At 45.4% G+C, this 14811-nt stretch overlaps 1 protein-coding gene and 1 non-coding gene across 3 annotated transcripts; both read right to left on the reverse strand.

Annotated features, from left to right (window-relative positions):
• Nucleotides 1-134: 134 nt before the first annotated feature.
• LOC133646754 (sorting nexin-6) lies at nt 135-10417 on the reverse strand. 2 transcript variants are annotated; one of them, XM_062042493.1, is made up of 14 exons: nt 10329-10417; nt 10089-10139; nt 6691-6795; nt 6509-6619; nt 6323-6444; nt 6135-6258; nt 4304-4399; nt 4126-4231; nt 2067-2142; nt 1954-1993; nt 1797-1883; nt 1127-1286; nt 981-1066; nt 135-921 (listed from the first exon to the last, which is right to left on the reverse strand). In XM_062042493.1, exons 1-14 carry the CDS (start codon nt 10332-10334, stop codon nt 868-870), a joined length of 1224 nt encoding a protein of 407 aa, XP_061898477.1. In that variant the 5' UTR covers nt 10335-10417; the 3' UTR covers nt 135-867. The 2 variants fall into 2 exon arrangements, with proteins under 2 accessions (XP_061898477.1, XP_061898478.1); XM_062042494.1 differs by having other exon boundaries at nt 10089-10136; nt 10329-10359.
• Nucleotides 1484-1562, reverse strand: LOC133647552 (small nucleolar RNA SNORD53/SNORD92). Its single transcript, XR_009825734.1, has one exon. It is a non-coding gene; the product is annotated as a small nucleolar RNA SNORD53/SNORD92 (small nucleolar RNA).
• Nucleotides 10418-14811: the final 4394 nt, after the last annotated feature.

A 14811-nucleotide genomic window follows, 5' to 3' on the forward strand; every position in this document is an offset into this window, starting at 1 on the left:
TGCTCAGCTAGTAGAGGTCACGTGGTCATTTCCGGTTACGCCTTCACAATAAAGGCGCATTACGCGTCGGAAATACACAAACGAAAGAAATGTATTGAATTTTTCAGCAACAGATAATACAACGTTACCAACAGTTCCTGCTTTCAATGATTTAATAGTTTTAGGAATATACATTCATAGTCAATCAGTAAATAACGTAGCAAAATCATGCCTGGAACAACATCATAAACCTGATAGCTTATATATATGTAAGTATAGATTACTACGGTAATTGCATGTAAAAAAAAAAAAAGTCAGAGTTGTGTTTAATGTGAAAATACAACACGGAACTCCAATGTGCTTGACTTCCGGAGTGAGCTCTCTGCCGCAACCTGCTGCTGTAGAGGGCTTCTACATGCAGTCTTCAGCGCCAAAAGTCGTTGCGCAACTTTGTAGTTGTCAACCAAATAGTGACGCATACATTTTGAAAGGAAAATAAGTGTTTTATTGTGAAAAAAAAAACCGTTTGACTTTTTAATAAAAGTGGCTGCCATCTTGGCAGGGATGGAAGCTTTGGTCACATGAGTGAAACAATTCCGACATTAAGGCAGAGACTGAGGCTCCTCCCACAAAGACAGAGACCATTGGTGGCCATTCTTTTCTGTGACAGTAATCAGAACAGGAAGCAGAAGTGGCACAGGAAGTTGAGCGACACCAAAGAACCCGCTAAAGTAATAGCACAGAAGACAAGATGAAGCAGATTGATCCCAATTAGACCGTGGGACGGGACAGCGCGTGGTTAGTGATGACGATGACAGACTTCCTGTTCCTTCCTGGTGGCGTTATTTCGTCCCGCGGGGTAGGGGCGTGTCCGAGGAGGAGGCGTGGTTAAGTGTTCCCCTTCAGGACCCCCAGGCAGCTCTGCAGCAGCTGGAGGTTCCCCTGCAGGCGCACAGAGCAACTATGACAAGGTGTCCACCTCCGGGAGGGGCAGGGCGTACCTTGGCGTGTTTGAGCTCCAACTCTGCCAGCTCCACCAGGTTCTTCCTGAACGCCGCCACTCGCCTGGTCTTGAAGTCGATGAGCTCTGGATAGAAACCCAGCAGGCTTAGCAGACGGGGACTACCGTGGCGGCGGCGGCGCTCACCTTGCTTGGCCGAGTCGGAGATCTTGTCGAACTTGTGACAGCACAGCTGCTGGCTGCTCTCCGCCTGCAGGACATCTCGGTTCTTGGCGCGGGCTTTGTCCAGAGCCTTGTTGGCGCTCTCATAGTCCAGAAGCGCTCGACTCCTGCGGTAGAGCAAGTCCTGCGGGGGAGTGACACCGTCACGCCATTGAATGGTGTGCGCCCACCACGTTAAGACGCTGCCCCCGCCTTATGGCACCACCCCCTCCGGGTGCTGGAGCCTATCTCAGCTGCATTCGGGTGGAAGGTGGGGCACACCAAGTCGCCACCTCATCACAGGGCCGACACAGACAGACTGACGGCCTTCACTCACACACTTTGGTCAGACAGCCAAGAGAAAGGTTACATCACACGACATCAGCTCTTTAGCGAAACTTTCTCAGCATCATCACGCCTTCGTATTCCATTCTGTCCACAACTCACGCCCGCCATCTTTTGTCGGTCGTACAGGTCAAGGGCAGGCGTCGAGGACTCGCATTAGTGACGCCAGAGGGTAGGATGGGGGAATCAGGCGATGGCGCCACCTTACTCCGGCGTCTCCTATGCCAGTCCTCGACGCCTGCTCCCGACTGGACCGCCCTCGCAGGTGGTGTGGCGCCATCAGGTGGTGGAGAGGCGCAGCCACACCCACCTTTGCGGCCTGAGACTCCCGCAGGTAATATTTCAACAAGTCGGCCAACTTCAGGTCCTCGTCGGCCGCGACCCGCGCCTCGATTTTCTGCGGGGAGACACAGCGGTCAGCGAGGGTGCGGCGCAAGGCGCCAGTCACTTGAGAGCGCAGGGCCTACCCTGGTCTTCTCGAAGAGCTCAGACACTTTGAGGAAGAACCTGAAACGCCACAGAGGGACAGGTCAAAGCTGCGCTGGCGCGCCACAAAAACCCTCGGCGGCGCTCTTCTCACTTGCACAAGTCGCTGGAGTCCTGCGTGCCCAGCGCGTAGAGACACGACGCCATCCTGTTGATGTCGTCAGCAGCGTCTGAGTGAGGGGCAACACTATTGGCTGTCAGTCATCATGAGGACACGCCCCCTTCCCGCATGCTTCAACACTTTCATTCCATTTGTTGTGTTGTGTCACATCAATCAACAGTCAGCACACACCATTTCTTCTATTTTACAGAGGGTAAACATGCCAGGCTATAGGCAGCTACACGACAGCTAAGCACACAATAGCACACAAACTAGATGAATCATGAAGTGGAGTGGTCATTGTCTTTTTGCTCACAACAATTCATGAAGTTGAGCTCATGTATCGGACACGTTTGTTACTGATACTTTCTGATAGGCCTTGGAGACTTTGATCATGAACACAGCTACACACATGTTATCATTTTGATAATATTTCACATCATCATCCATAACCATAAACAATCACACCAACATTTTGCAGCACAAGTTTGAGGGCTGGATGACATTACCGGTCAAGTTCGTTGGGCCCATACCCGATCAATATTGATATCAAGTACGTCACACATACTCTATCGCAGTTCACATGATCACACTTCCACGATCACACGTCACACGTACGCGGTCACACACACGCGGTCAAGCACACATGCACGCGATCACACACACATGCACGCGGTCACACATACGCGATCACACGTACACGAGTACACACACATGTACATGATCATATGTCACATGATCATACGTTACACATACACGATCACACGTACGTGATCACACGTCACACGTACCCGATCACACGTCACACGTACACGGTCACACACACACGGTCACACACACATGTACATGATCATATGTCACATGATCATACGTTACACATACAAAATCACACGTACGCGATCACACGTCACACGTACCCGATCACACGTCACACGTACCCGATCACACGTCACACGTACGCGATCACACATACCCAATCACACATACCCGATCACACGTCACACGTACGCGATCGATCACACGTACGAGATCACACGTACGCGGTCACACGTCACACGTACCCGATCACACGTCACACAAACGCGATCAATCACACGTACGCGGTCACACACACATGTACATGATCATATGTCACATGATCACACGTTACACATACACGATCACACGTACCCGATCACACGTACGCGATCACACGTAGGCGTTATCACACGTCACACATCACGCGTACGCGATCGATCACACGTACGGGATCACACGTACGGGATCACACACACATGTACGCGATCACACGTACCCGATCACACGTCACACGTACCCGATCACACGTCACACGAACGCGATCGATCACACGTACGCAATCACACGTACACGGTCACACACACATGTAAATGATCATATGTCACATGATCATACGTTACACATACACGATCACACGTACGCGATCACACGTCACACGTACGCGATCACACGTACCCGATCACACGTAGGCGAATCACAAGTCACACGTACGCGGTCATACATCACGCGTACGCGATCGATCACACGTCACGCGGTTATGCGTACACGGTCACACACGTACGCGATCACACACGTACATGGTCACACACACACACATGTACGTGATCACACGTACGCGGTCATACGTCACGCGTACGCGATTGATCACGCTTCACACGGTCATACGTCACGCGTACACGGTCACACGCCACACGTACATGATCACGATCACACACACACGATCACATGTCAGCGATTACGAGATCACACGCCACACGATCACATGTCAGCGATTACGCGATCACATGTCAGCGATTACGCGATCACACGCCACACGTACACGATCACATGCACACGATCGCATGTCAGCCATTACGCGATCACACGCCACGCGATCACATGTCAGCGATTACGCGATCACACGCCACACGTACGCGATCACATGCACACGATCACATGTCAGCGATTACGCGATCACACGCCACACGTACGCGATCACACGCCACACGTACACGATCACACGCCAAATGATCACACACACGCAGGTGAAACTTACTCTTGTGCGAGCGAATCATTCTGTCAGATTTGGCGGAGGCGTCTTTGACTCGGTTGTGATATTCCAGCAGGAACGTCTTCTCGTGCTCGAAGAAGTCGTCCACGTCCTGAGGACACACACACATGTCACACACACACATTCACACAAGCGAGTGACCCCGTCACCTTCAGCATGTCACCTTGACGCCTGCCACCAAGACTCCGTCGGCAGACTTGACCACGTTCTTGAAGAAGTCCTCCAGCTTCTCCTTCTTGTTCTTGCCTCGCACACTCAGCTGCAAGACCACAAGACACATGTGAGTGACGTTTGACAAGACAGGCACACGTGAGCGACGTTTGACAAGACAGGCACACGTGAGCGACATGATAAGACACGTGAGCGACGTTTGACAAGACAGGCACACGTTAGCGACGTTTGACAAGACAGGCACACGTTAGCGACGTTTGACAAGACAGGCACACGTTAGCGACGTTTGACAAGACAGGCACACGTGAGCGACATTTGACAAGACAGACACAAGTGAGCGACGTTTGACAAGACAGGCACACATGAGCGACAAGATAGACACGTGAGCGACGTTTGACAAGACAGGCACACGTGAGCGACAAGATAGACACGTGAGCGACGGTTGACAAGACAGGCACACGTGAGCGACAAGATAGACACGTGAGCGACGTTTGACAAGACAGGTACACGTGAGCGACAAGACATGCACGTGAGCGACTTTGACAAGACAGACACACGTGAGCGACGTTTGACAAAACAGACACACGTGAGCAACGTTTGACAAGACAGACACGTGAGCGACAAAACAGACACACATGAGCGACGTTTGACAAGACAGACACGTGAGCGACAAAACAGACACACATGAGCGACGTTTGACAAGACAGACACGTGAGCAACAAAACAGACACACGTGAGCAACGTTTGACAAGACAGGCACACGTGAGCGACAAGATAGACACGTGAACGACGTTTGACAAGACAGGCACACGTAAGCGACAAGATAGACACGTGAGCGACGTTTGACAAGACAGGCACACGCGAGCGACAAGATAGACACGTGAGCGACGTTTGACAAAACAGGCACACGCGAGCGACAAGATAGACACGTGAGCGACGTTTGACAAGACAAACACACGTGAGCGACGTTTGACAAGACAGACACACGTGATCGACAAGACATGCACGTGAGCGACTTTGACAAGACAGGCACACGTGAGCGACGTTTGACAAAACAGACACTGTTGTGAGCAACGTTTGACAAACAGACACACGTGAGCGACGTTTGACAAGACAGACACGTGAGCGACAAAACAGACACACGTGAGCGACGTTTGACAAGACAGGCACACGTAAGCGACAAGATAGACACGTGAGCGACGTTTGACAAGACAGGCACACGTAAGCGACAAGATAGACACGTGAGCGACGTTTGACAAGACAGGCACACGCGAGCGACAAGATAGACACGTGAGCGACAAAACAGACACACGTGAGCGACGTTTGACAAGACAGGCACACGTAAGCGACAAGATAGACACGTGAGCGACGTTTGACAAGACAGGCACACGTAAGCGACAAGATAGACACGTGAGCGACGTTTGACAAGACAGGCACACGCGAGCGACAAGATAGACACGTGAGCGACGTTTGACAAAACAGGCACACGTGAGCGACAAAACAGACACACGTGCGTGACGTTTGACAAGACAGGCACACGTGAGCGACGTTTGACAAGACAGACACACGTGAGCGACAAAACAGACACATGTGAGCGACGTTTGACAAGACAGACACACGTGAGCGACGTTTGACAAGACAGACACACGTGAGCGACATTTGACAAGACAGACACACATGAGCGACGTTTGACAATACAGACACACGTGAGCGACGTTTGACAAGACAGGCACACGTGAGCGACGTTTGACAAGACAGGCACACGTGAGCGACGTTTGACAAGACAGGCACACGTGAGCGACATTGGGGAGGGAGTCACGTACGTCCTGGTTGTACTCCAGGAAGACGTGGAAGTTGAGGTCCTTGCGGAGGACAGGGTGCGCCGCTACTCGACACAGAAAGACCTCGTGCATGGCCACCGTCTTTTTAAAGATGGCCAAGTACTCTCTGTGGGGTCACATGACAGGAAGTGAGGCGACAAGGTGTGAGCGCACAGGTGAGCAGAACTCACGCCTCCAGCTCCTGCTTCATCTTGGTGAACTCCTCCTTGGTCATGGAACCTTCGCCTTCGCCCAGCTTCTGCAGCTTCTCTCTGGAGGCGTCAAAGTCCGGCCTGGGTGGGGCGGGCGGTATCTGGGTGGGGACAGCGAGGGTCAGCTGACAGGAAGTGGGAGGGCAGGCGTGTGCGCCCACTCACGATGTAGCCGGCGTAGTCCTCGTTCTCCACGAAGGAGTCGTGCAGCCAGATAAACTCCTCGTGCTGGCGGACCACTGAGAACTCGCTTTGCTTGAAGTTGGGCAGCGTGCTCTGTGTGCGACACCGGCGCAGCGCATGTCAGCGGCGCGCAAAAAGAACAGGAAGTGGCGGCGGCGTCTCACCTTGGTGTGCACGGTGAACTTCACCTTGTCTCGCTCGCTCAGGGCGTCGGAGATGTCCACCTGCAGCGTGGCGTCCGTCTGGAGGTCCACGTTGACCGCCCTGGGCTACACACACACACACACACACATTTCCCATGATGCACCTGCTCCCCTCTGGCAAGACAATGCTGTTACGCAGCTGAGCACTAATCAGGCTAATGCTAACAGCGCCACGTGAGCACAACCAGTTCCAATAAAGCGGCAGTTTGCATCGAGACCAAGGACAGACAGTAGCTAGCTAGGATATGCGAACCCCAATGACGCTATCCTAACCTCAAATATGCTATGCTAAACAAAATAACGTTATGCTAACATCAATGACGCTATGCTAATCTCAATGATTTATGCTCAACCACAATGACACTATGCTAATCTCAATGATGCTACGCTAACCTCAATGGTGCTATCATAACCCTAATGATACTATACTAACTTCAAAACAATATGCTAACCTCAACGATGCTATGCTATCCCGCATTATGCCACAACAACCTGCGTAATGGTATTCGCTCACCAATGAGACTGTGCTAACCTCAATTACTCTCATTGATGCTACACAACTCCCGCTGCCTCAACAGAGCAAAAAGCATCACCAAGGACAGCACACACCCTGGCTTCCACCTAGGGGTGTGGGAAAAAATCGATTCGAATTCGAATCGCGATTCTCACGTTGTGCGATTCAGAATCGATTCTCATTTTTAAAAAATCGATTTTTTAAATTTTTTTTATTATTATTATTTAATTTTTTTTAATTAATCAATCCAACAAAACAATACACAGCAATACCATAACAATGCAATCCAATTCCAAAACCAAACCCGACCCAGCAACACTTAGAACTGCAATAAACAGAGCAATTGAGGAGACACAAACACGACACAGAACAAACCAAAAGTAGTGAAACAAAAATGAATATTATCAACAACAGTATCAATATTAGTAACAATTTCAACATAGCAGTGATTAAAAATCCCTCATTGACATTATCATTAGACATTTATAAAAAATTTAAAAAAAAAGAACAATAGTGTCACAGTGGCTTACACTTGCATCGCATCTCATAAGCTTGACAACACACTGTGTCCAATATTTTCACAAAGATAAAATAAGTCAGATTTTTGGTTCATTTAATAGTTAAAACAAATTTACATTATTGCAATCAGTTGATAAAACATTGTCCTTTACAATTATAAAAGATGTTTACAAAAATCTACTACTCAGCTTGCATGTCAGCAGAATGGGGTAGATCCTGCTGAAATCCTATGTATTGAATGAATAGAGAATCTTTTTGAATCGGCAAAAAAAAATCGTTTTTGAATCGAGAATCGTGTTGAATTGGGAAAAAATACGATTTTGAATCAAATCGTGACCCCAAGAATCGATATTGAATCGAATCGTGGGACACCCAAAGATTCACAGCCCTACTTCCACCTGTTCGACCTGCTATCATCGGGCAGGCGCTACAGGTGCATCAGAGCCAGAACAAACAGGCTCAGAGACAGCTTCTTTCCCAGAGCTGTCACCATCTTGAACTCTAACTTATAATAAATAATTCACCCCTTTCTATAAAATCCGCTACACCTCCCTGATACCGAAGTACATGTCAAACTACTTCCATAACGTAAATGACCGCCATAACCACAACACCAGAGGGAGCCCCACTAACCACATTAAACCCAGATTCCGATCTAACAAAGGTCTTAACTCATTCTCTTTCTATACCACATCAATATGGAATGCACTCCCAACAGGTATAAAAGAAAGGGCATCTCTATCCTCCTTCAAAACCGCACTAAAAGAACACCTACAGGCAACTTCAACCCTAAACTAACACCCTCCCCTCCCTTCCCCTTCCTCATCATACCTCTTCGGATTGTAAATAATCAAATGTAGATAATCAAATGTAGACACTTTTTCTTATAATTTCTGATCTCTCTCTCTCCGTCCACTACTTGCTGTACATATCCTACCAAGTCAGTACTACACTGTTCCAATGTCCATTTCTCTGATGATGCAATTGTTGATGACTGAAGTGTTGATACTAACCAAACCTAAACTCCCCCCCTCCATATCCCACACATTGTAAATAATGTAAATAATTCAATGTATATACTCTGATGATTATCTTGTGTGATGACTGTATTATGAAAATAGTATATAGCTGTATCATGAATCAATTTAAGTGGACCCCGACTTAAACAAGTTGAAAAACTTATTCGGGTGTTACCATTTAGTGGTCAATTGTACGGAATATGTACTTCACTGTGCAATCTACTAATAAAAGTTTCAATCAATCAATCAAAACCCCTATACAATATCCTACCCTAATACCCTACTGAGCAAAATATTACCCTTTGAGTGTAATATGTCTGACACTGATTGTTATTTAGTACTCCGGTACTCTTGTTTTGTTCTGTATATTGTACAGTATTTTGTATTTCTATAGTGTTTTGTATATTGTACAGGATTGCTTATTATTCTTATTGGATAGTAGTCTGTTTATTTCAATTGTTAGTTTTTTTTCTTTATTGCCTGTTATGTAATTTATTTTATTATTTAGTTATTTTTACTCCATATTAGTTCCCACTACCGCACATTAAATTGGAGTCTTTAATCTCCTTATATGCAAATATAATGACAATCAGTGGCTAGAGTGTCCGCCCTGAGATCGGTAGGTTGCGAGTTCAAACCCCGGCCGAAAATGGGATCCATTTCCTCCCTGCTTGGCCCTCAACATCAAGGGTTGAAATTGGGGGTTAAATCACCAAAAATGATTCCAGGGCACGGCCACCACTGCTGCTCACTGCTCCCCTCACCTCCCAGGGGGTGATCAAGGGTGATGGGTCAAATGCAGAGAATAATTTCGCCACACCTGGTGTGTGTGTGTGACAATCATTGGCACTTTAACTTTAATAAAGTTCAATCTATTCTATTTTAACCCCAATGACGCTATCCTAACCTCAAATATGCTATGCTATACAAAACAACGTTATGCTAACATCAATGACGCTATGCTAATCTCAATGCCATCCATCCATTTCTACCGCTTGTCCCTTTTTGGGGTCGCGGGGGGTTCTGGAGCCTATCTCAGCTGCATTCGGGCGGAAGGCGGGGTACACCCTGGACATGTATTGGGTCCATCCTTCGCGAGGCTTCGTGTGTTCTAATAATATTTTTTAATGAGCTGAGAGCTAATCGGCTAATGCTAACAGGTGCGTCACGTGAGCAGCCGGGAAACCAGTTCCGCTCAAGCGGCAGCTGATGCTAGCTAGCTACTTAGCAGTTAGCCTGTCAAGCCGCAGCGGACGTCGGGTTGCCGCGAAGTGACGGAAGAGAAGAAGCGGGAAATGAGGACTTACTCCGCGGTCCTCTTCGGAGAGGAAGTCTGGTCCGTCGTCCAGTCCTTCCTGCTGCGGACACACACAAAGAGCACACGAGAGTGGTCATTTTTAGCACCTCACACACACGCACAGACTGGAAGTGGGACAACCCGACCCCCCGTCGCGACCGCCCAGACCCCCGCAGGCTTTCGGGGCGAGCCGGCGGGGTCGCCAGGAAGAAGCGCAAAAGAAAGCAGAGAAAAAAAGAGGCGAACCCACCATCATGGCTGCCGACGGGTGGAGACAGGAAGCCGTGTAACGTCATGACGTCGTTCGAAAACATCCGGGTTTGTGACGTCATGACGTCAGATCACTCAGCGACCAGCAGGGGGCAGCAGGACGAACACGGGAACTGTGGGAGATGAAGTTCTCTTCATAAAGTTTACTCAGTCAACTTGAATCAATAAGTAACGTTTACTCAACCTCCCAAAATTAATGTGCTTAATTTCCGTGCGTGTATACAAAACTACATTTCTTTTATTTTATGCATTTATACTTCTGTAAGTTCTGTACTTTATCAGGACCAGCTGACATTGACATGTTGCTGTCTGAATCACGCTATGCCAGCGTTTCTCAAAGTGTGGGGCGCGCCCCACTGGTGGGGAATAGAGACATGACAGGTGGGGCGCGAGGAACGGGAGGAAATTTCACTTTTATTTTTTTTATTTTTTTATTATTATATTCTTTGATTTTTTTTTTACTATGCTTTCATTTTCTATACACACTGGAAATCACTTTGTGATTCTGTCTGTGAAATCCGCTATATAGATAAATGTAAAATACTTATTTTTCCTGTATGCTTTACATTTCTAGGTAGGAGCGAAAGTTTGACAGACAGCAACAGTAACTAATGGGGGCGGGGCTAAGCGGAAGCTTTGTGAATGGCGAGTCACTGTGCGAGGATTTGCTGTTTTGCAAATACATAAAAAATAGAGCCACTGCTGATGAGCTGTTCAAGATAATGGACAGTTTCCTCAAAGAACATGACCTTAAATGGGAAAACTGTGTGGGCTTTTGCTCTGATGGCGCGCATGGCAAAGTCAAGAAACGGGCTGCAGGCTCTAATAAAGAGGGTTGCGCCAAATGCGCATTGGACACAATGTGTCATTCACCGGGAAACACTCGCGTCAAGGCAGCTCAGCCCCGAATTCAATGAGGTTTTAACAGTGGCAGTGTCAAGCCTGCAACCCCGATTTGAAAAGCTGTGCAGTGAAAAACAGGCTCATTGCAGCCACTAATGCTGGAGTACTGTAAAACTCATGTTCACTTGCCCTGTCCTCCTTTTTTTGGCAAAGATTGCAAAGTGGCACTTTTATTTTCATTTATTATTGAACTTGATGCAAGTTATAACACTTTTTTTGATTTATTATTGAACTTGATGCAAGTTATAACACTTTTGTTTTATTTATTATTGAACTTGATGCAAGTTATAACACTTTTATTTGATTTATTATTGAACTTGATGCAAGTTATAACACTTTTTTTGATTTATTATTGAACTTGATGCAAGTTATAACACTTGTTTTATTTATTATTGAACTTGATACAAGTTATAACAGTTTTGTTTTATTTATTATTGAACTTGATGCAAGTTATTTGATTTATTATTGAACTTGATGCAAGTTATTTGATTTATTATTGAACTTGATGCAAGTTATAACACTTTTATTTGATTTATTATTGAACTTGATGCAAGTTATAACACTTTTTTTGATTTATTATTGAACTTGATGCAAGTTATAACACTTTTTTTGATTTATTATTGAACTTGATGCAAGTTACAACACTTTTGTTTTATTTATTATTGAATTGATGCAAGTTATTTTATTTGATATTGAACTTGATGCAAGTTATACCACAGCTGCACAGTTATTTTATTTATTATTGAACTTGATTTTATTTTATGTTATTTAGTTTGAATGTATAAAACTTGATGTTACTTGATGTTCGATAAATTTGAAAATGTTAAGCTTGGCATTAGCGTTCTGTTGGGGCGATGGGGGCAGGTGGGGCTTGAAAACTCCCCCTTGTCCAAAGTGGGGGATGACAAAAAAAGTTTGAGAACCACTGCGCTATGCTAACCTTATTAATGCTGTTAACCCCAATGATGCTATGCTAATATCAGTGATACAATGCTAACACCAGTCATCTTAACGGACTTAACCCATACTTGCCAACCTTGAGAATTCCAAATTCGGGAGGTTGGGGGGGTGTTTGTTGAGGTGGGCGGGGTTAAGGGGGAGGAGTATATTTATAGCTAGAATTAACTGAAATTTAAATATTTCTTATATATATATATATATATATATATATTAGGGCTGTGAATCTTTGGGTGTCCCACGATTCGATTCAATATCGATTCTTGGGGTGACGATTGGATTCAAAATCGATTTGTTTCCAATTCAACACGATTCTCTATTCATTCAATACATAGGATTTCAGCAGGATCTACCCCAGTCTGCTGACATGCAAGCAGAGTAGTAGATTTTTATAAAAATCGTTTATAATTGTAAAGGACAATGTTTTATCAACTGATTGCAATAATGTAAATTTGTTTTAACTATTAAATGAACCAAAAATATGACTTATTTTATCTTTGTGAAAATATTGGACACAGTGTGTTGTCAAGCTTATGAGATGCGATGCAAGTGTAAGCCACTGTGACACTATTGTTCATTTTTTATTTTTATAAATGTCTAATGATAATGTCAATGACGGATTTTTAATCACTGCTGTGTTGAAATTGTAACTATTAATGATACTGTTGTTGATAATATCCATTTTTGTTTACTACTTTTGGTTTGTTCTGTGTCGTGTTTGTGTCTCCTCTCAATTGCTCTGTTTATTGCAGTTCTGAGTGTTGCTGGGTCGGGTTTGGTTTTGGAATTGGATTACATTGTTATGGTATCGCTGTGTATTGTTTTGTTGGATTGATTAATTTAAAAAAAAAAAAAAAAAAAAAAAATCAATAGATAAAAAAATACATTTTTAAAAAATGAGAATCGATTCTGAATCGCACAACGTGAGAATCGCGATTCGAATTCCAATCGATTTTTTCCCACACCCCTAATATATATATATATATATATACATATAAATATGTATATATATATATAATACTTGACTTTCAGTTAATTCTACCTATATACAGTATATATATATTTTTTAAATTTAATTTTATTAAATGTATATATATATATATATATATATATATATATATATATATATATATATATATATATATATATATATATATATATATATATATAGCACAGCCTTTGAAGGAGCATAGGTATAGGCAGCATCTGTGAAATTTAATTTGCAGGAAAGGAGTGAGTTTAGTTCTATTCTCTGTCACTATCTTTCTAACCATGCTCAACACCCTCTCTGATGACTTGCAAGCGTACTTCTTCTTCTTACTCGTGTTCGCCATGACTGTCTCTTCTTCGTCTCCTTCTTGTTGTGTGTGCAGTTGTGCACTCTCCAAAAGCCATAAATGTTGTAACGTGACTGGGCCGGCACGCTGTTTATATGGACGAAAAGCGGACGTGACGACAGGCTGTGCTGTCCTCACTCAGGTCCGCATGTACCTGGAGGGGGCGTGCCTTGTTGTCCGTCTGGAAATCGGGAGAAATTCAGGAGAATGGTTGTCCCGGGAGATTTTCGGGAGAGGCACTGAAATTCATGAGTCTCCCGGAAAATTCGGGAGGGTTGGCAAGTATGTGTTTAACCTACTCAGTGGCCTAGTGGTTAGAGTGTCCGCCCTGAGTTCAAACCCCGGCCGAGTCATACCAAAGACTATAAAAATGGGACCCATTACCTCCCTGCTTGGCAGTCAGTATCAAGCGTTGGAATTGGGGGTTAAATCACCAAAAATTATTCCTGAGCGTGGCCACCGCTGCTGCTCACTGCTCCCCTCACCTCCCAGGGGGTAAACAAGGGTGATGGGTCAAATGTAGAGAATAATTTCGCCACACCTCGTGTGTGTGAGACAATCGTTGGTACTTTAACCTTAACTTTTTTATGCTAACCCCCACAACGCTTTGCTAACACTAGTGAGGCAATGCACCAATGATGCTCTGCTAACCACAGTGATGCTAACTGTCAAACAGCGTACTATTTCAAATGTTGGGTGCATCCTTCACGCAGTGTTGAGTGTTCTCCTCGGGTCGGTTCTGGCCGACACGTGTTGACAGGCGTGTGATGAGCGAGGACACAAATAGAAGCAGGATCACATTCTCAGGCCAGCGAGCCCAACAGGACTCCACTTCTGGTTCCTATTACACCTACTCCATCTAAGGTCAAGAATGTGCAGCTAACAGGAAGTAGCAACGCTCCGACAGGAAGTCTTGACTCAGCTGTTGGGAGAATGTCCAAACAGGACTTGAGCCATGCAAAAGTAATCCCTGGTGCTAAGAGATTCTGGTACTGGAATTGTAGTTCTAGGGATATTCACTATGACCTATGTGGTTCGAACTGGTTCTGGTTTTGTCAAAGTGGTTCTAAAGGGGTTGTGGTTCAGTCAAAGTGGTCCTAAAGTAGATTAACAACTATTAAAGTGGCTCTAAGTAAGTTCTGGTTCAGTCAAAGTGGTTCTAAAGGGGTTCTGGTTCAGTCAAAGCGGTCATAAAGGGGTTGTGGTTCAGTCCAAGTGGGCCTAAAGTAGTTAACAACTATTAAAGTGGCTCTAACTAAGTTATGG

Source organism: Entelurus aequoreus, linkage group LG03 (assembly GCF_033978785.1).
Source record: "Entelurus aequoreus isolate RoL-2023_Sb linkage group LG03, RoL_Eaeq_v1.1, whole genome shotgun sequence".
In the NCBI taxonomy this organism is placed as follows: domain Eukaryota; kingdom Metazoa; phylum Chordata; class Actinopteri; order Syngnathiformes; family Syngnathidae; genus Entelurus; species Entelurus aequoreus.